This window comes from Lytechinus variegatus, chromosome 3 (genome assembly GCF_018143015.1).
Source record: "Lytechinus variegatus isolate NC3 chromosome 3, Lvar_3.0, whole genome shotgun sequence".
In the NCBI taxonomy this organism is placed as follows: Eukaryota; Metazoa; Echinodermata; class Echinoidea; order Temnopleuroida; family Toxopneustidae; genus Lytechinus; species Lytechinus variegatus.
Genome location: NC_054742.1, coordinates 46,969,407 through 46,990,236, shown reverse-complemented (window position 1 = coordinate 46,990,236; position 20,830 = coordinate 46,969,407). Strand labels below are relative to the sequence as shown.

The window sequence follows — 20,830 nt, the reverse complement described above, 5'->3', positions numbered from 1 at the left end:
TGTGCTAAAATTATTGGGAGCCAAAAATTCTGTTTATATTGTATATTGCTTATGTTTACTGTTTTGTTTCATTTTGCTTTCATAACAAAGAAAACTACTTCAGTTACCATTCCCAGGCAATTATGAACAATTTGGATGTCAAATGAGTTAATAAATTTAACGTGTACTGTAAGGGATTTGTGCTCCAATTGGCACTCCATAGTTAAACCACAACTTTTAAACCAGGGTTTAATTTAAACTCAAGTTCAGAATATGGGCCATTGTGATTACCTTCATTGTGATTATGATGTCCTTCTTTCCCATCACAGCGCTGCAGTTACTGTCACAGGTTTGGAGCCACTATTTTCTGTGTGGAGCAAGGCTGTAACAGGGTGTATCACTACCCATGTGCTGCAAGCAGTGGTTCCTTTCAGGTAATCCTCTACCCATTTGCCTTGTTACTAGACCAAAGGGTGTCATTCTCATTTGTTACTTAACCCAGGGTCCGTGTCCTGACTAGACGCAAATTCTTATCCCAAGTGCTGTGCTTCATTTACATTAAAGAGATAAATGTAGCATGGAATTCATCTGGGTTCACTTTATTTTGATTTATCTTTTTCGTTTCATTTCCTCGCAAAAGTGATTTTCAGCATTTTTAATTGTTAAGTATTACGAATTTATGAATTAGTTGGTTAACTTATGGTGTATATGTAAGATAATTAAAGCAGGAAATATCACTTAACTTGCTATGGAATGCTCTTTTCATATTAAGTTTAATGCAAGAACTAAAGTTTGCTGAAAGTAGTGGGTTGATGAAGTTTTACTTTGGGCTTTTAAAGATCCTTTTACATGCAGATACATTCTGGTTTTGTTTTTAAAGTCTAGATTTATTTTTTAATAGTACACATATTGTTTTCTATGTTCTCCTTTTAATTCCTGGATATTTGTGAATACAAAATCAATGAAATTGTATGTGCATTTCTTCAAAAATTTTTTTTATCAACATTCATATTTGTTTTGTGTGCTATTATTGTGGAGATAATTAAGATGTTTCAAGACTTTTTAAAATTGCACTGAAGGTGTCTTCCTGAGATTTCTATACAATTATAATTTTATTTTTTTGTGTGTTTTCCAATATTTAGGGTATCAAGTCTCTAATTCTGCTGTGTCCTGAACATCTGGATTTAGCAGAGGATAGGGGTAAGTTCGATGATAAATTTATGTGCCACATCCATATCAGTACAAGAGAGAATTATTAATGATGGCAAGACAAAAGCTGTCATTCAGAGAAAAATACTAAAGAAACCGGATTGCTTGGAAATAGCTATGGTGTTTGTAATATATTTGTTATCTTGGGCTTGATTAGTTTGTGTAGCAAAGGTTCAAGAAATACTAGAAAGCCACAGTATTTGAAAAGTTGTCCAATCCTTATTGAAGGGCATTGAAAATCAAAATCAATAAATTGAGATTTTGTTGCAAGGAGGGGCAAGGTGTCATTCCACACTGTATCATTCACCATAGTTACATAGAATATAACAGTTGTGAATAATAGTTGTATTTAAATGTCTGTTAGTACATTCCATCATATTTCTTTCATTTGAAGTGGAGAAGATATGATGAATGATCTGCCAAGCAATCTTTCCTAGCTTTAGATAAAGTCCTGCATAATTGTTGTATAAGTGTATAATTTCTACATTTCATCGTATTCTTTCAGCTAAAACAGAGAAGTTAGAGTGCTCTCTCAGTGATTTACCAGAATGTGCTATTGTGATTTATCATTGAGTCTTAAAATTTGTGTAACCTTATATCTACTCATCTTATTCTTTCAGTTGAAATGGAGGAGTTAGAATGTGCCATCTGTGACACGCCTGGCAACCTCTCTGAGTCTTTATTCTGCACTAGTTGTGGACAGCACTACCATGGCTCTTGCCTAGACCCACCCGTCTCCATCGATCCTGTAGTCAGGGCAGGATGGCAATGCCCGAACTGCAAGATATGCCAAACCTGCAGGTTAGCGGAGAATACAAGAAAGATAATCTGAATTCATGTTTATACACTTACTTTGCAAATAACCCAGCATTGATGCAAATTCAGCTCTCAGACAAATTATTTCCTTTTGAGATTTATGTTTCAAATATGGCAAGCCTGTCATTAAAAAGCTTCAAACTGAATTTAAGAAATCATCTTCTTTTGCTGTATTAATTGTGATGTTGCATTGTGCAGGACCATAGAATCAATGTAGTTCTTACACTTACCAAGTTCATATCATCATTGTATATTGGACACTTTGAAGAGAAATCAAATTCAGAGTTGTAACAAATATTAAAACAGAGCAGATTTTTAGTGTGTAGCGTTAGCTAATATAGATGTTTAATAAAGATACTGCAGTATAATAGATTCACTGTAATGTATGTTGTTAGCCAGTGGACTTTGCTGTAAAAAAGTTATAAAGTACTTGAGGTCCCTTGCCAACGTTGAATTTTGTCCATTTTAGTGGTTGTGTCGAACATGTCCCTTGTGGTGCTTGATGTCTTCCAATCACTGGATCAAAGATAGGTGACAATGAACCATCTTTATTTCTGTTTCAGGCAACCTGGGGATGATAACAAGATGCTTGTGTGTGATACATGTGATAAGGGCTATCACACATTCTGCCTGAAACCAGCTATGATCACCATTCCAAAGAATGGCTGGAAATGCAAGGTAAGTCATCTTAACCCTGCCTCTGGGCTGTTTACTTTAAAAGCTGTTAGCAAAGTTATGCATGAACTAATGAATATATGACTGGAACATGGGAAACTGCAATGGGCTTCTGGATCAGCCCTATTTAGCTTAAATTGATTTGAAATGAATTGAATTAAAATTGAGTTATTGACGGGCTTTCTAATTACTATTCTTCCTGTAAAAAGTATGTTATTTGCTGCCACTCTTTGAATACAATGTGCTGAACATTATCAGTTTTGCTCATGGTATTTTAGTCATGCGTAATGCTTTGTTCAATAAACCTACATTTTCAAGGGCTGATACCAGTGTAATATTTGTAGAACATACAGTATACAGTAGTGTAATAAGTAAAGACTTATATACAGTTTGAAACCAGTAATTTGGAAATACACTTAAGTAGTCCCTTGAACTATGTGGAGAGCTTTTTACATAAATTGTGAGAAAAATTGTATATCATTGAAACTATCCTAACTTTATTTTTATAAAAAAATACAATATATCCCTATTTGATTCTTTTTCTTGATTGAACTTGTCAATTTATCTTTATTGTTTTTTTTTTCGCATTTCCAGACCTGTAGGGTATGCACTGATTGTGGTTCAAGGACACCAGGTAACGGTCCCAGCTCAAGGTGGCATCATAACTACACAGTCTGTGATAGCTGCTATCAACAACGCAACAAGGGCTACTGTTGCCCCATTTGTGGCAAGGCATACAGGCATCACACTACGCACAAAGTCATGGTCCAATGTCATCTATGCAATAGGTAGGAATGGATAGTGTTGTTGGCTAAACTTGAAGCTGAAGTACTGTCATTGCTTTGAACAGTCATTTTGGGAGAACTTCACCTGTTTAACAAGATTCAGATTCGTTATAATACACACTTTCTATTGATCTTATCTCTAGTTATCATAGGCTTAGTAGTGCTTATCCAAATCAAGAAAAGTTGTCAGATCTGACAACTTTTCAAACAGGAATTTTTATGAAACCCTCCCCAGGAGGTTAAAATCAAGCTGAATTATTATATCGTAAAAGATCTAGGTAGTAAGTTCTGTCGTAGCAAGCCAACTGTCTAAAATAGTGAACGATAGCTGAATACCAAGTATGGTGAGAAATGCTTACTTTCAAGGTAATATACATGTTTGTGCACTGCTAGGTATGTTCATGCTGAATGCGATGACAGGACGGTTATAAGCAAGTATCAACAGAGCAAGGCTGCAGGCCAGCCCACACCGTACAAGTGTCCAGACTGTCGTCATAGACCAAACAGGGGACTAGAATTAGAGAGGAGAAGATCGGCAAGCCCGTTTGAGGATGGTGAGTAATAAGAATATCAAGTTAAATTCTTAGATGAATATGTGGCCATGATGCAACATTCCAAAATACATTTTAACAGTATTTATAAGAGATACATTCTGTGCTTGAAAAAATAAGTACTGTAGGATAAAATAAATGGGGAGAAAATGTAGAAGGGACTTTAACCCCATGGGAGATTAATATCTGAATATTTTATATGTGTTTTTATATTCAGTGATTGAATTTTTGTGCTATTAATAATAGCTCTTCATGTGAAACAAAAGGTGATTTTTTTTTGTCTTTCACTGATGCATCTTTTTTTGTCAAGAATTCATTCAGTTTAGTGTGGAGAGAAACATGTTTCTGTTTCTCATTTTTATGTTGCCTTCAAACCAGTGCTTTTCATCCAATGAACCTCTTTTTCCCCATGAAATTTCAGTGGGAGAATGTTGAAAATTGACTCTATTCCCAATCTCAAACTTATATAATTTTGGTTTTGAAGATTTCTTTAACCCATTATTTAACCCACCTCTCTTTCTCCCATCACAGGGGCAAGAAGTCCTTTTGCCTCTAGCTCAAGAACACCTCCTCATCTTCCGATTCCTGATGACACCTCTCAGGACATGTCACTGAGTGCATCCAGTGTTCAGGAGGATAGTCTTAGTCTAAGTAGTATCGACACAGATTACACCATGACATCAGACGATAAGAAGCCAGAGTTACAGGTATGTTGAGCCCTCACCAGAATGGTCAAGCCCTTCTGATTGTCCAGGAAAACTCCTTGAAATATGAAGATGTTAAACTGTTCCCTTTTCCTTCATTATTGCCATTGAGCCCTGCCCAATCGATAGAGAGCTTCCCAATCTTAGTGCATGAAAAGGGGTATATTAATGTTTGTATCTCTGTGCCAGTCTTCAGAAGTCAAATCCTGTAAAATCAGTAAATCAGGTGGAATTCACTTAATAGGATTTTGATACAGGACAAATTTCCTGTCATATTTTATGCTCACTTGGCTTCAGAAGACCTCTGTGAATTCAATTGTCATTCCTTATCCATATTTGTGTCAATTTCTATCACCAAAACAGAAAGATTAATACAAATACAAGACACTTTAGAGATATGGACAGATATTGTCATCACCATGTAGTGTATTTCATTCATAGACATGTTGAATGATTGGAGCATATAACTGATATTGATGTTTTGTAATTTGTAGCAGGAGTTTTCAGCATCATTATCAGGATCTAGTGGGAGTTTGTCAATGACTTTTGCCTCTGTCACCAGACATCATGGAGGAGGTAAACCACTGGATAGACTCAGTCAGCTGGAGAGGATGGGGAGAAGAAGATTTAGTGGAAGGCCAAGGGTAAGCTTTCCATTATACTCTTGAAAAAATTATTAAAAAAAACTGTCCCGGATGCACAGTTTAAGATGATAAATCATCATTTGATTTTAGAGGATGGTAAATTGGCCCAGAACTGTTGTGAGAAATGAAGGGATGTAAGAGGGCTTGTTATGTACATATGAGTCACACCAGTCATTTTCAAATAATCTTGTCACAGCAGTAAATCTAAAGCTGCATGTTGCAGTGGATAAATTTTCTGATATCGCACCATAATTTCCTATTCATTTTGATGTTGTACAAAATGTTTCTTGTGGAACTTTTTTTTTTAATACATACGTTCAAACCATGGTTGAAATCTTTTCCCCTTCGACCAAAACTACTAGTCATATTTGAAAACCATGGGTGAAATATTGTGATTATCGTTGCAGGGAAGAGGCAGTAGTAGCTATGCAGCTGTAGGAAGGAGGAGAAGGCAAGGGAGTAACGTTGGTGGGAGGAGAGGTCCCAAACCCAAGATCAAGATCGCTGCCCTACCTCCTGCATCACCACCGGTAAGTCCAACTGATGTTAGTGAAGTTTATACAGGGCATCATTTCATGAAGTTCATTTGCATTGACAGGTTGTCATTCTCTGACAGTTACTGTAGTAACAGTCAGGGGACTGGTGCTTCTCAGCCAATCAAAACCAAGGATTTCACTGAATTGGTCATTAGCTGACAATTTAATCACTGCTTGTGCCGTTCTTGAAATGAATTGATAATTGATTCATGTTCATGTGTAATCAGTAATTCTAACAAGTTATGATAGTTTGTAATGTTTTTTTTAGAAAATGATAGGACCTTTCAAAAGACCTAAATGACCCCTTGTAATCACCCTACTGCGTAGAAACCATGTAATTTTATAAATGGTTTACCTAACGCTGCTAGTACAACTTTATTTTGAATCTTGGTCACCCATTTTCAGACCAGTGCATGTTATCACAGTATAGCGAGCAACAAGAAAAAGTGAGATAAGAGAGATACTTTGACACTATCTTAAATAGCTTGTTTATTTCATTAAACATGTATTTATGTAAAAAACGGTATTTTAGCATAAAATATATTGTGATTAGTACTGATATGACGTATTCACAAGTAAATATATTCACTGATTGTTTTTTTTTTTTTGCAAGTGCAGAAATGGCTATACAATCACAAGGAAATTTTAGTGATTTTTTTTTAACTAGCAAAAATAAATCCACTGCCAAATTTTACCTTGTATTATATTATAATCTTCCTTAGGGGTTTTGCATTATATTTAAAAAGTATTAAAAACTTTGATGCTGATATTGCTTCAATATGGTTGAATGTAGGAAAATGATTAATGTCAATTGAATTCATGTGTAAAATGTCCTGCTTTCACAGCCATCAAGTGAGTTGGAAGTGTTGGAGCCAGTGGTGGTAGAGAAACCTTCAGCTAAGGAGAAGGATGATGAAGATACCTCCATGCATAGTACAGTGGTCCTCTTCTCAGTGGATGACAAGTTCACTGCTACTCAGGTAAATCACCAGGCTAACAACACTTATGGAAAGTTGGTTATTCTTGTTCATATTAAAAACTGAATGAGAGTAATGTGTGATGATGTAAGGTCAATATAAATTTAAGTGGTGTTGAAGGGTGATATTTCCCTTTGAAGTGGGTTACCTTTGTGTATGTTATTTATTTTTTTTTTTGGGGGGGGCTCTCATAATCTCAGGCATTGACCATGCAGTCATAGCAAATATTGGCTTGCTTGTCACATATGATATGCTCTACAATTTCCAGTTTTTGAGTTGCATTAAAGCCAATAACAACTAATTAAGGCAACTTTTTTATGGGTAACAATTGGTATTGCTTTGGACTTAATGGGGCTTTGCTAAATGTGCAAAAGTGTTGACATTTCTGAAGCCACTCTTGGTGAGAACAGACATACAGAGAAGAAGGATAGTAAAATGCAGGCAAAAGAAGGAATGCATTTTTTTTTTGCAGCCATTGCTTAGACTTGGAGGTCTAGTTCTAATACATTTTTTTTAATGGAATTATTGTTGATGTGTAATAAGTTAACTTGATTGTACAATACATTGCTACAATACTCTGCCTATTTGGAGGATTTTTCTTTCCATATCCTAATCTATGTTCTACATTTGACATGTTCTTTATTGCATGTTAACAATTGCCTTTTTCTGATTTCTAGGACATGTGTTTGAGCTGTGGTAGCTTTGGCCTTGGATCTGAAGGAAGATTAATAACATGTTCACAATGCGGCCAATGTTATCATCCGTACTGTGTCAACATAAAGGTATATCTTTATCCTCCCCTTAATTCATTGTATAATCTATACTATGTAAGAAAATATTAGCATGTTATAACACTCGCATGAAATTTGGAAACCTATTTCACTGGCTATATGAGTACAAGACTTATATCGAGCACGTACACCTGCCTAGAGAACCTGCAGTCCATCTCAATTAGTGACACTGAAACCCCAGATACCAACAAAGAGAGTACAAAATACTTCATGCTACAGTGAGACCAGTAAAACCAACTCCAAGCATACAAATAGTCTGTCATTGGTAATAACATTCTGGCATTTGTCGGTCTGGATTTGGTTTCGCTGACATGATTGTAGCATCACTCAAGAGAAAGTCCATTAAAAGAAGTAGTAGGCTCGGACACCAGGGCCCCGTCTCACAAAGAGTTACAATTGATCTGATTGACCATAACTATGGAAAGCCAGCAATATCATCATCTAAACTGGATGATTATTCAAAATATTTTCTAGATAATGATGCATATGTTATACATTCATTGTTTTCTTGAAAATTCAGTGTGCTTCTCTTTGTTTATAAAGGACATTGCTAAAAAAAATTTCCTGTGTAGAAAAAAATGACATTGATGGACCTCCATACAGATGAGGTTGATCAGATCTATCGTAGCACTTCGTAAGGCGGGGTCGTGAACCTCTATGAATGTGTTTTAGCATGATACCTTGATTGTGTTTCAGATCACGAAGGTTGTATTATCGAAGGGCTGGAGGTGTTTAGACTGTACTGTGTGTGAAGGATGTGGCAAGTCAAGCGATGAAGCTAGGTTATTACTGTGTGATGACTGTGATATCAGCTATCACACGTACTGCTTGGATCCACCGCTGCAGACTGTGCCGAAAGGTGGATGGAAATGCAAATGGTAAGACATTCCAGTAACCTTTTTGATTAAAATCAATTTCATTTAATTTCAGAGTTAAATCATGTTTCACATTAGGATATGTATGTGACAAAGAAAACATTTCATCAAAAATGGTGATGATTTTGAAAAGCAGCAGTTTCTTAGTTGAAGATGTGTGAATGTACACCATGGGAGCATTTTGTGAAAAGCTTTCAGTGATTTTTCACTGACATGCGATTGCAAATTATGACAATTATCAACTGAGGGTAAATTGGTCAGTATACATTGAAAGTACTTTTCACAAACATTCCCCAGGTCATAGATTTCCACACTCTCATGTCTGTATATTTACTGTGCGAGTATTACAAATATATTTTATATTGATATTGACTTGTAAAGCCTTTCATATTTTTAATTTTGTAGCATTTGTGTTGTCCTTCCTTATCTACTATTTTTTAAAGAGCATTATTTGGGGTGAATATGGAGGGAGGTTAGACTTTGAACATTTATCATAGTTGTTCATGACAATCTTACCTAACTTTTGCCTGTCCGTTTACTCTTCTTTCTTTTTTTTAATCCCCAATTTTCAATTCAAGAATTGAAAAGTCAAGAGAGCCGCGGGTTAGAATCAAAACAGCCCAGTTGACATACTTGTTGAATTTCTTGTTGTTTTAGGTGTGTCTGCTGCACTCACTGCGGGTCAGTGACGCCTGGGGTGAATTCTGACTGGATGAATAACTACACTCAGTGTGGCCCCTGTGCCAGCATGACACATTGTGCATACTGCCTCAGAATCTACAGGGACAATGAACTCCTCTGTCTGTGCTCTCACTGTCAAAGGTACATATTTTTCCTTTTTACCAGGAAAAGAGATTATTGTATGAAATGTTGAGACTTAGACTCAACTTAATAGAAATTAAACATTAACACATCACTCCCAATTAAGTTCTAAATTAATGCTTTAAAAAAAAAGGGTTATTTTATTTTAGTGTGATAAAACACATTAAATATGTTACAAGCAGGAGAATGGATTGTTGAATATCATATTAGTTTTTCACAATTTAAGCCTACCTTACATGTGTATTGCAATTTGAGTTATTTAGATTGTTCTACATAAGTGATAACTACTGCTTTCACAGTCTTTATTTTAAGAAAATGTTACAAAACTACAATTTTAAGACCGAATTGTTTTGTGACATTATCACTAATCAAAAATACTTCATGTGTGATTCAATATCAAGATCAATATATCTTATATCACATCTCCTAGGCTTTACCATTTTCAGGTATCAAAAAATTAGTTAACAATAATTTTAAAATGCGATGATGTTTCCCCCTTATTTCTCCCAGGTGGCAGCATTCACTTTGTAACGGCTTATACACTGAAGATGAAACAGAGAGGGCCATGGATAAAGGCTTTATCTGTATCCTATGCAGACCCTTACTTCCTGAACCGGAACCTCAGCTTCCAGAACCCAGTACAGAGGAACCACCTCCTAGAATACCAAAACTAGCAATAAAAGAACCAGGTATTTTTATTTTAAACATATCCATGATTCATTTTTTTACACCAGTTTATTGAAATTCTGTTTAAGATTACTTGGTGTTCAATGTGAAATTGAAGGACTTTGAATATTAATACAACTCACTGTTTGGAATGTACTGATCATCAGAACCGGGAACTTTCGTGCTGAGGATAGTGAGTCTCAATCACATTAACTTTGGTTAGAATATGCAGAAATAGATTAACAATTCTACTATTTAAACTTTTTTTAGTCAATTTTGTTTTTTGCCTTCATATAAGTGAATTTATTTGAAATGAAGTCATCATTTGTTCATTGTCATGAAAAATTTGAGCTCATGTTTTTGCATTTCATATTCCAGTCTTTCCTAAAGTCAAACAGCTAATATGCGAAATGTTCAATGTACAAACATCCATGATTCATTTGTTTGATTTCTTCATGCAGAACTTCATAATAAAGAGTTCTCTGTAGAAGGGGTGAGACTGACAGAGACAGGCTTCAAGCAGATCAGTAGCATGGCAATGGCTCGTACTCACAAGAAATCTAAGAAGGTCAGATCCAGTCTGAAGATGGGTAGCCTGGCCATCCTCCGTAGCTTGGCTGATCCACACTCGGACATCTCCAAGATCGCTGATCAAGAATATGACCCTGAAGGTATTGGAAGAGGTATGGAGAATATTGAGTGGTTCGATGTTTTCTCCAGTAATATTGCTTATTATAAGGGTTAGCCTTTAGGTGAGAAAAAGTGTAAGACACAATTATAGAGCACATATGTTCAGTCAGGCAAATTGCCATCAATTCCAGGATTGTTGAAAATATCAGTCCATGACACTGTTGAATAAAACTTACTAGTAATTGTAACTCTTCCATTAATTGATTGACCACAAAATGCATTGATTGTATCGAGTTCGACAGCCAATTAATGTTGCTTGGTTTTCATACACATATAAGCTCTCCTTTTCATGGGAACATCCCAAAAAGTATCAATTTGCTGAAAAAAAAGGTATTGGAAAAGCAACAAGCATCAAGAAAAACAAATGAAAACAAATGAAGACTTGCTACCTTTAGATAACATTTATGAATAATGAGATTAGTGGCTATTGATGAATTACTTCTTTATACATATGTAGATATACAATTCTAAGTATGCTTTATTTTTTTTTTCTCTCGTTCTAAGTAGATCCAGACAAATGGAGGGGAGTAGGTCATGGTGAGAAGAACGATAGCAGTGGAGGCGAGGGAAAGCATCATCATCATCACCACCACCACCATCACCATCATGACAAGAAGAAATCAAAGCATAGATCATCACTAAGGCCAGGTAAGCATCCAGTGAGATAATTTATGCAAAATATTAATTTATTAGTGTATTAATTCATTTATTAATTACTTTTTCATTTGAAAGGCCAATTTAAGTATTGGTGTCTGATAAAAGCTGGTATTGTCTAAAACTTGAAGCCAACTAACAAACCAGATGTAAATGACCATCTACCTTGAATGGCCCCTAAAGAAATATTGATTTATTACAAGAAGCTGGTGTAACAAGTTTAGGTCAGTGTTTCCATGAACAGGATGTAAATGACTACCTTACTTGAAAGGCCACTAGGTACTATAGAAGTATTGATTGTTTACAAGTAGCTGGTATTATACCATGCTTCAAGCCAACTATAAGTTCACTAGCTTTCACAAACAGGATGTAAATGACTACTTTTCTTGAAAGGCCTCTAGAAGTATTGTAGAAGCATTGATTGTTTATGAAAAGTTGGTATTGTACTAAGCTTGAAAGCCAAATTGAGGCACAGTGTCTTCATGAATAGGATGTCTATTCACACTTTCTGTAAAAAGCACCTGGAAGAATCAAGCACTTGATACAAATAGCTTGTATTGCACAAAGTGCTTTACAGATATATTATGACCAGCCTAGCTGCATTCTGGTTATTCGGAGAGATGATAACCTAGCAGGGTTATACAGTCCCTTTACTTGAAGGAACCTCAGAGGTATTAGAATTGTACTCCGCCTTTTTTTTTGTAGTAAATGGCCCCCAAATCTGGTAGTTAACTAAGGTTCTAATATCATGTAAATGTGTAAATCCTTTGTTGTAAATATGATCTTAAGAAAGGTATTAAACCTATGTCTTTTTTTTTGGATTAGGCAATGCAGAAATATGCCATTGGTTCATTCCTTCTGTTTGTATTGTGTGAGCAAATGCTAATAATATTTAATTTGCTGATCTTACAAAGTAGCAATATATCAAGGTTCTCTGTTTGATGATATTGTAGCAGGCTTATATGGTAGACAATTACTACTATAATACCATTAATGAAATACATTTGACTTGCAGGTGTAGGAGGTTTCATTGCCAAGCCCAGGGGCTTTCACTCTCACAAGGAGAACCGGATGGCAGCTATGAGTAGAAGTATGTCGGAAGGGGCTCCAGATACCATGGATTCATACCGGGATCAATCAGAACGTAAGTGATAACTTCCTTCCAAAATGCTGATTTTCATACATGGACACCCCCGTCAACAAAAGAAGCCCACTACTGATTCTTCAGAGAATAATACATTTCTTGATGATATTGGTAGTGGTGTCCATGGAAAGATGAAAGTAGAAAGTTTATTTTCTAATTGTTGCTTTCAGTTGAAATAATTTTTTTTTTTTTGAAGACAGGTACCTATCTGAATGACATTGTGACATATATAACTCAGTTTTTATTGTAACGAAATGGGTGTAGTTACTTGAGAAACCAAGTTCTTCATATCTAAGTTCAGATGGTGTGTTGCATACTTCAGATGCACGTGCAATGTAAAGTGAGTCGACAGTGGAGAGATTAAAAATGAAATGCTGCATGATGCCTGTTTTGTAAAAAAAAGGCATTACACAGCACGTCATGAATAATCCTTTTCAACAATGTAGATAATCCACATGTTATTCCAAAAGAGAAAAAAAGTACATAATAACCTGGTCAAATTACTAACGAGCTTGAACTAGCTTACACATCAGATGTCTATTGAACAACAAGATTATCAGATCTCCTATTTGAAATGCATTTTTGATATCTATTTGATCAGTTCTCCAGAGAACTCATTCACTAGGAGAAGAAGGTTACTATGAAAAATCAAAGAAGAGGAAAAAAGCCCACAAGAGAAGTCAGCTAGAGAACCAGTTTCCATCATATCTTCAGGTATGTCTTAAGCCGTCATCCCCAGTTTTCATTGAGATTGAAAACAAAATTTTGTCAAAGAACACAAAATTCACTGAATTTCACAGGAAATATGACTTTGCAAGATTTAATTTTGAAGTCCAGTAAAAGGTAACTGTACTCTCTGTACATCTGCAGAAAATCTAAACCAAACCTGTGTGTTGATGTGTTTAGCAAACATTGTGTTTAGCAAACATTGTGTTAGCAAATCCACAGGTTCAGCCGCTTAAAAATGGTCTAAAACTTCAGTAAACTTCAATAACTTGAGTATAATTGGAAATTTCCATCTTACAAAGTATAAATCTTTTTCATCAATTGATTCCTTGTGAAGTTTTGAATTTCGCATTTTGAATATATAGTTGCCCCTTTTGGTAGTCTTTTTATGTTTCTTTTAGAAAAGCCCTTTGAACATAGATGATCGCATATCATAGAGCTGCAAAAAAAAAGATTTTAACAAATATTTAACCCATTCCATGCATTTAAGAAGTAGAAGCTATAAGTTTAATATGAGAGTGGGTTAATGAAATACCATTGCTTTCACTTTCCGGTAATTATATAGGAGGCATTCTTTGGTAAGATGCTTCTTAATTCAAGTAAAGAGCAGCCTACCTTCAACACAAAGTTGGATATCTCAGACGAAGAGAGCAAAAAGCCATCTCAGCCAAGTAAAGGTACTGAAATCATCAAACTGCCCTCAGCAGACCAGAAGTCATCATTAAGTGCAAGCTCGTCTAAACAGACCCAACCCAATCAAGCAGAGGTACATGAACAAGGCCATGTAGCATCATGTGATGCAATTTATGTTTTTGGTTAATTTTAATTTTTGTGCACTGTTTGCCATAGACTTTCAGTTGAAATTTATTGTATTTTTTATATTGTTATAGGGAAATTAGCCATATACAGTCTATAATTGATATGTTCAAACTGATTGAATTGAGGACTCAGATTTGGAACTGAGACATTAAATAGTGACATTAAGGTCAATTTTAGTCATGATTATATTCATATCAGATTTGGAAATGTGCCCTTCATTTTTTTCAATATGTCGTTCAACACCCCCCCCCCCATACAGATTTTTCTGATTGCTTTCTGAATTGATTTCAATTTTGTTCAACAATACTTTGCCTACTTCAAATCTTCTGATATTTTGTATTAAACATTTGTCTATATTATTATATTTTAAGTAAGTTATTGATTCTGTTGTTGACTTGATTGTCCTTACACTAAATAAACAATTGAAAAAACATATGTTCTATTTGTGAAAAGATGAACAAAATGTTGTGAGCTTCCATTTTTTCCCTGATATTAAGGATGAATGTTTCAGAAAATAGGTCCACATTTAAATGTAACTTTTAGTTATAATACAATCATTGTGAAACATCCCCCACAACTGGAGCTTATTTTGAAATCTCCCTTGTTTACCAGGCTGGTGGAACGGTAGACGGTGCTGCGGGAGAACTCGGTTCTGGTGAAGATCCCCTCAACTTCTTGCCTCAGGATGAACTCTTTGGTATGCTGATAGGAGATGGTCTCGGGAAGAATGGTGAAAGTGAGTCAATACTTAGAAGCATTTATCGGAAATGACAAATGAAAATTGATCAATGAAAAGCCAATGAAAAACCAATATACATATGCAAATTGATGTATTTTCAGTGTTAAAAGCTGAGTATTGTAGCTTCTGATTGGTCATTGGTAATCTTTTGAACCAAATTTACATGCAACACTGAACAAGATTGACCATTGCCTTGTTTGTTATTGATTGTTGACTTTGTTATTCTGGGGCTCCGATTTAACAAAATGTCTTCTTTACACAATCTAGCTTTAGGGATATGTGTAATATTTGTATTGCTTTTCAGACCTGGATATTGACAGCATCGATGCCGAAGCTACACAGTCTAGTACAGCAGAGTCAAACGCACACACAACTCAAGCCAGTTCATCATCTGATCACATGAATGAGCTGGATTCATTGCTTTCATATAATTTACACATTGTTCCTGAAGGTATGCATATTTAGTTCTGCACAGTTGGTGGGGGGGGGGGGGAGGGGAGAGGGAGGCAATATAAGAAAGAAATAAACGTCCCTCAGCAAAAAAATCTTTGGAAAACCATGACTTACTTTTTTGCAACAAAACATATATGAATGAAAGATTCATCATTTTGTTTGGGCAGAAGAATAATTACCTACAAGTGATACCTGTGACAGAATCTTTACACCCTCAGCTATTGCTTTGGGTTTGTTAACTGGCACAAAGAAACCTTATGGGGGGGGGGTAATTCTTGCTGATACCTTGTTGATATGCATTATTTTCTACTTTGATATTCTTTGTTGTACTCATCAGATTTGGCTCACATAGACAGTAAAGAGGTTGAGGATCTATTCTCAGGGGTACTCAGTCCAGAGGGTCATCATCAAGCTGGCTCCACCAATACACCAACATCAGGTAACACTATCGTGGCTGTGTTCTGGGTCCTCTTGCATGAAACATTGCTAAAGATTTACTATTCAAATCTATGACAAATCATGTACAAGAAAAATACTATCAGTTGTAAATATCAGTTGCATCCCTTTATTTTACATTACCCTAGAACACAATTTGTCATAGATATTTAATTTGCCAATTGTTCATCTAAACCAAATAATAGTTTTACAGAAACGTGCAATAAGAGTTATTACAAATTCCTCCACGAGACCAAGTACACAACTGTTTTAAAATAAAAACTTAGTAAACTCTCTGTCAGTAATATTAAGAAAATAATCACTGTTGGTGAAGGTGTTGGGCAAACTATTACAATGCGAACTGGATGTAGCCATCTTTCTGAAGTGAAACTGAGGAAAGGTGGCTACATCCAGCTTGCGGAGGAAGTGATTATTTGCCTTGAAATCAAGAGGTGATTATATGCTTTATATTCCGTATCGGGATCCGCTCACAACGTAGAAACCGCTATCAGTATGGCTCTATAAGAAGAGTTTTTATCTCTCAAGGTATGCACCAGATTGCACAGTTGTTAGTCCAAAAATGCAAAAGCTCTCTACCTTGGGTAGGGAGGGTGTCCACCCTTACCCCTTGGTTGCTCTTCTCCCTCACAATAATTGGTTCAGTTTTCTGCATTTCAAATGTTGGCAAGTCTGCTAACCTCTTTGGCTGTTCCCTCCATATTTTAGATTATTTGGTACTTCTAGGAAACATGGTTCATGGAAAAAGTGAAATAGACCATGCGAATGAGAGGGTGACATCTGATATAAATCAGTTTGCCCTAAATGGAGCTCAATTAAGGATCTATGATTGTAGAATAATTGTCAATTCAATGTGACTACAGTTTATTATATCTTTGATTTTGTCTTGTGAATCCAGGAGTTGATGTCAATTCCCATTCAACAAGCACAACGACAGCAAGCACAGCATCCCAACAGCAGCAGCAACATCATCATCACCATCAGCAACAACAACAACTCCAGAAGCAACCTCTACCGCATCTTCCTCTTACACAGCAGCTTGTACAGGCTGCTAGTATTGGACATTCAGTTGCAAGGTAACACTAGATGTATTTTGTACAAATAATGCACATGCAATGAAGACTTACATGTACATTAATTATCTTATACAATAGTAGTATATCAGTCCTACAAATATCTTCACAGATACAAACAGTCCTGGGTCCTGTTTCATAAAGGCTTGTTATAATATCAAGTGCACAATTTCTATAGCAAATATAATGACAGCCAATCAAATTAAAGGATTTCAGTAGCATTTAACTGTTATTGCAATTTTATTATTATTGCTGATTTCTTTTATAAATATAGCCTGCAATAAGAAAAGTTTGTGCTGTCAATAAATACAACATATACCTTGTTGATAGAAACTGTCTGTTCCAAGTCACACGTTATTTTAACTATCACCCCAGCTTTAGCTCTGACTGTGGTTTTCAGCGCTCAATACATTTAAGGAGTTAATCCAACTGTATATCCATTCTTATCTGGATTGAATGCAGCACAAGGTTAATGTTGCCTAGAGTTAATCATATATCCTGCATCTTGCTTTACAGCCCTGCTTTCAGTCCAGACTTTGCTGAGCCACCAAGTCCATGGCCTGGAGGGGGTGGTGGAGGTGGGGGTGGAGAGGCTGATGGAGAAACCCTGTCTTACAACCAGCGCAATATCAAGAAGTGGGAGAAGGATGAACCTCTTGGTCACCAGGCAACAATCTCACCTGTCCTCTATGCAAATATCAACTACCCAGATCTCAAGAAGGATTTTCCAGGTTGGTTAATAAGAAATCTTAATTAACTGAAGTGTATAATGGATTGCTATTAAACCTGAGTTACAACAGGTTATTTTTAAACGGTTCCTGCCAGTGGTTTTTCTGCAAAGACCGGTGAAATAAAGAAATATCGAAGGAATTTAGCATCACCATGGACTGAAAATTTACCAGATGAAGAACAAAATTTCCTCATCTATGTATTAAAACTTTCACATGATATAAAATTTCAAACCTTTGATTTACCAAGTACAACAATGGAATTAAGATTATGAAGCAGGATTTCTCAATTTTCTTGCTAGAAGTCATTGGTCTTAATGTTAAGATATTGTTATAATGTGAATAGGGGCAGCCATATTTATTCTGCATGTTTTCTAGTTAAATTTATTCCAAATACCGCTGGTGTTGCAGTGCCATTTTGGGGTGAGAAGTGAAGAATCGTACTTACAGTCTTTGCCTCCGTGAATTTCTTATGTATTTCATCAGACCACTGGTCTGCAGGAAATTGCAATGGTAGACCAGTCCGTTTGACTCTGCCCTAATTGTTATTTTTACCCTAATATCAAGTTGATTTAACTTCTATAGTACATCAGTCACAATTGTCATTCATATACCTGATGCTTATAATTGTGACAGAAGATTTGTTGATTTAAAATCATAACTGGATTTTGTGATTTTTATATCATGATTGTAGACTTGTTAATATACATATACAATGTTAATCATTTACAGATTGGCCTTCAAGAGCGAAACAGATTGCCAAGTTATGGAGAAAGGCAGGCTCTGGAAACAAGAAACCATTCCTGGTGAGTAACAAGAAATCCCTTCTACAAGTTTGTATTCTTTACGTACTGTATTTCATCCTCCCTCATGTTGTTCACTTCACCCCAGTGCAAAATATCACCCGTTATCATGAAATGCATCCAAAACAAAGAGTGTTCAAATGCCTTTTGTCACCTAGTTAAGTTGCTCCATTTTCCCAAGTTATTTGATTTTGTATTCCTTGTCTGGGTGTTAATAAGAACTTGGTCATGACTGGACCATTGGTTGCATCTAGTTTACATACTAATTATAGGTTTAACTTTCAAGATAAGTGAAGACTCCAAGTGCCTATATATATATTACTTACTCCCTCATGTCTCTGCATGTCAAAAAAAAGACACAAATTGATTAACAGTCCCAATCCCCTTTCAAAAGCCATATAAAGTAACAAGAATTGAAAATAGGAATAGAAAGAAAATGCAAGCAATATGCAATGAGTGTAAAAAAAATCACTTCATTTGGATTGATGTGCAGCTGTCTAACACTGAAAGCATGTGCTTGCATGGAAAGAAGAAAACTTCTACAGTGATTAATACCTATGTTTCTATCATACTTTGCATCTTATATGATGAATTGGTACTATTCAGCTTTAATTTTCCTCGGACTACATGCTGAAACCACCATTGTGCAGATTTTCATAGCGGGGAATTTAGTGAATACTTATTTAAATTCTCCATATGATAGAACCTATAAATGGACAAGAAATTGTTTATGAACTTTGTACAAGTCATTGTATACTGTACCCATACTGTAGCTTTATTTATATAGCCATACTGATAATCCTAGTTAGTTGTATTGAAGTGAAAAAGTCATTATTCATATGCATGAAGCAAAACAATTATGTAGTTGAGAGACTATACCCAGTTCAGTGTGTATCTTGTTTTTCAGTTGTATATCCTTTCACACATATTAAAGGGGTGGTCCAGGCTGAAAGTATTTATAACTTAATACATAGAGTAGAATTCACTTAGCAAAATGCCGAAAATTTCGTCAAAATCGGACAACAAATCGCAAAGTTATCGAATTTTAAAGTTTAGTAGTATGTTGTAAAATAGTCATCATGAATATTCATTAGGTTGGCTGATGATGTCACATCTCCACTTGTTCTTTTGTATTTTATTATATGAAATAAGGTTTATTCAATTTTTTTCCTCCAAGAACTAGAAAAATTGGATTGACAACTGATTTAGTGCATTAGATATTAATTGCTGCAACTTATTTCATTATAAGGGAGATATATTATTCACAAAAGTATGAAATAATGAAAAAAATATGATTTTATGTAATAACACAAGAAAACGGAAAGTGGAGATGTGACATCATCAGCTCGCCTAATGAATATTCATGACGACTGTTTTCCCAAAATATTGCTAAACTTTAAACTTCAATAACTTCATTATTTGTTATCTGATTTCGATGAAATTTTCAGCGTTTTGCTCAGTGGATTCTACTCTGTGTATTAAGATATAAATATTTTCAGCCTGGACCACCCCTTTAATATCCTTGGAAAATGTACCAAGGCTTTTATGTGTACCTTCACTCACCAAAAAAAAAAGAAAATTTGTTTTTAAAGAAATCTTGACTTCCCCCCATTAAACATTTATTTATTACAAGAAGAAAAAAAGGATAATTACCATGAGAGAGAATAATAGAAGATGACAGGTGCATATCCATAACTTGTTTGTATTTTCTATTAGGACTTGCAAAATATATAAACTTCTAAAATTGGTCTTTGCTGTTTTGAGTACCATTTACAAAAGAAATTTTACCGTCAAAACAAATCATTGAAGTTGATTTACTAAGCTATTCATAAGTTTCTCATGGCTTTATGCAGAACTTACACATCTGGGATTCTAAATCTGATTGTCTATCTTAATTTTTTTTTATTCCGATTTGCTCATCTTGAAATTTGTATAGTTAAGCAAGCCTCTGAATGCAGTGTTTGTAATTTCACTGGGGTTATAGTAAATCACTTGTGCCTTGTTGGAACACCAGAGAAAAAAAATGTGATATTTCATATTCTCATCTGGATCAAGGAAATACGCCAGTTTTTCCTTGATCCAGTTGTATCTGTTTGTAACTTACAAACAGCTTTATCCTCTGTATTAACATGCAATCAAGTTGATATGTTCCATCTCTGCATTTATCAATCTCAGTTTTTTTAGATGAGATGAAATCATACTGTTTATTCATTTTAATATTATATATATACATGTATATATTTATCCAAAGCCATGTGTTGAATTGTGTGTTTGAAAGAATTACCAAAAAAATGATATCATGCATGATCACCAGCAACCATTGTTTTCAGCATGTGTTGCCCCTTTTTGCCTCCCCACTTTTTCCTCCTACCACTCTTGCAGCAACTTGCGAGGGAGAATCGTGCCGCACAACGCATTAAGGAAGCCCGGAAGGTATGCTCAAAGCTCTGTCAAATCCATTTCCATACTGCTGCTTTCTCTCTTTCTCATTCCTATCATGTTGCATATGATTTGTTTT

At 35.4% G+C, this 20,830-nt stretch overlaps 1 protein-coding gene across 9 annotated transcripts in view; it reads left to right on the top strand.

Annotated features, from left to right (window-relative positions):
* Positions 1–20,830, top strand: part of LOC121411188 (histone-lysine N-methyltransferase 2C-like) — a 74,490-nt gene that overhangs the window by 19,688 nt on the left and 33,972 nt on the right. For 5 of the 9 annotated variants that reach the window (XM_041603755.1, XM_041603758.1, XM_041603752.1 and 2 more), the window contains 26 exons: positions 309–413; positions 1,122–1,179; positions 1,809–1,989; positions 2,568–2,682; positions 3,274–3,467; positions 3,858–4,018; positions 4,547–4,722; positions 5,214–5,363; positions 5,771–5,893; positions 6,745–6,879; positions 7,554–7,658; positions 8,364–8,545; positions 9,200–9,364; positions 9,875–10,053; positions 10,492–10,713; positions 11,225–11,368; positions 12,390–12,518; positions 13,120–13,232; positions 13,810–14,010; positions 14,676–14,799; positions 15,107–15,253; positions 15,593–15,694; positions 16,607–16,784; positions 17,298–17,512; positions 18,242–18,315; positions 20,695–20,745. In XM_041603755.1, the coding sequence (XP_041459689.1) occupies positions 309–413; positions 1,122–1,179; positions 1,809–1,989; positions 2,568–2,682; positions 3,274–3,467; positions 3,858–4,018; positions 4,547–4,722; positions 5,214–5,363; positions 5,771–5,893; positions 6,745–6,879; positions 7,554–7,658; positions 8,364–8,545; positions 9,200–9,364; positions 9,875–10,053; positions 10,492–10,713; positions 11,225–11,368; positions 12,390–12,518; positions 13,120–13,232; positions 13,810–14,010; positions 14,676–14,799; positions 15,107–15,253; positions 15,593–15,694; positions 16,607–16,784; positions 17,298–17,512; positions 18,242–18,315; positions 20,695–20,745 (3,729 nt within the window). The remainder of the gene's footprint in view (positions 1–308; positions 414–1,121; positions 1,180–1,808; positions 1,990–2,567; positions 2,683–3,273; positions 3,468–3,857; positions 4,019–4,546; positions 4,723–5,213; positions 5,364–5,770; positions 5,894–6,744; positions 6,880–7,553; positions 7,659–8,363; positions 8,546–9,199; positions 9,365–9,874; positions 10,054–10,491; positions 10,714–11,224; positions 11,369–12,389; positions 12,519–13,119; positions 13,233–13,809; positions 14,011–14,675; positions 14,800–15,106; positions 15,254–15,592; positions 15,695–16,606; positions 16,785–17,297; positions 17,513–18,241; positions 18,316–20,694; positions 20,746–20,830) is intronic. The other 4 variants (XM_041603754.1, XM_041603757.1, XM_041603756.1 and 1 more) reach the window with 4 other exon arrangements.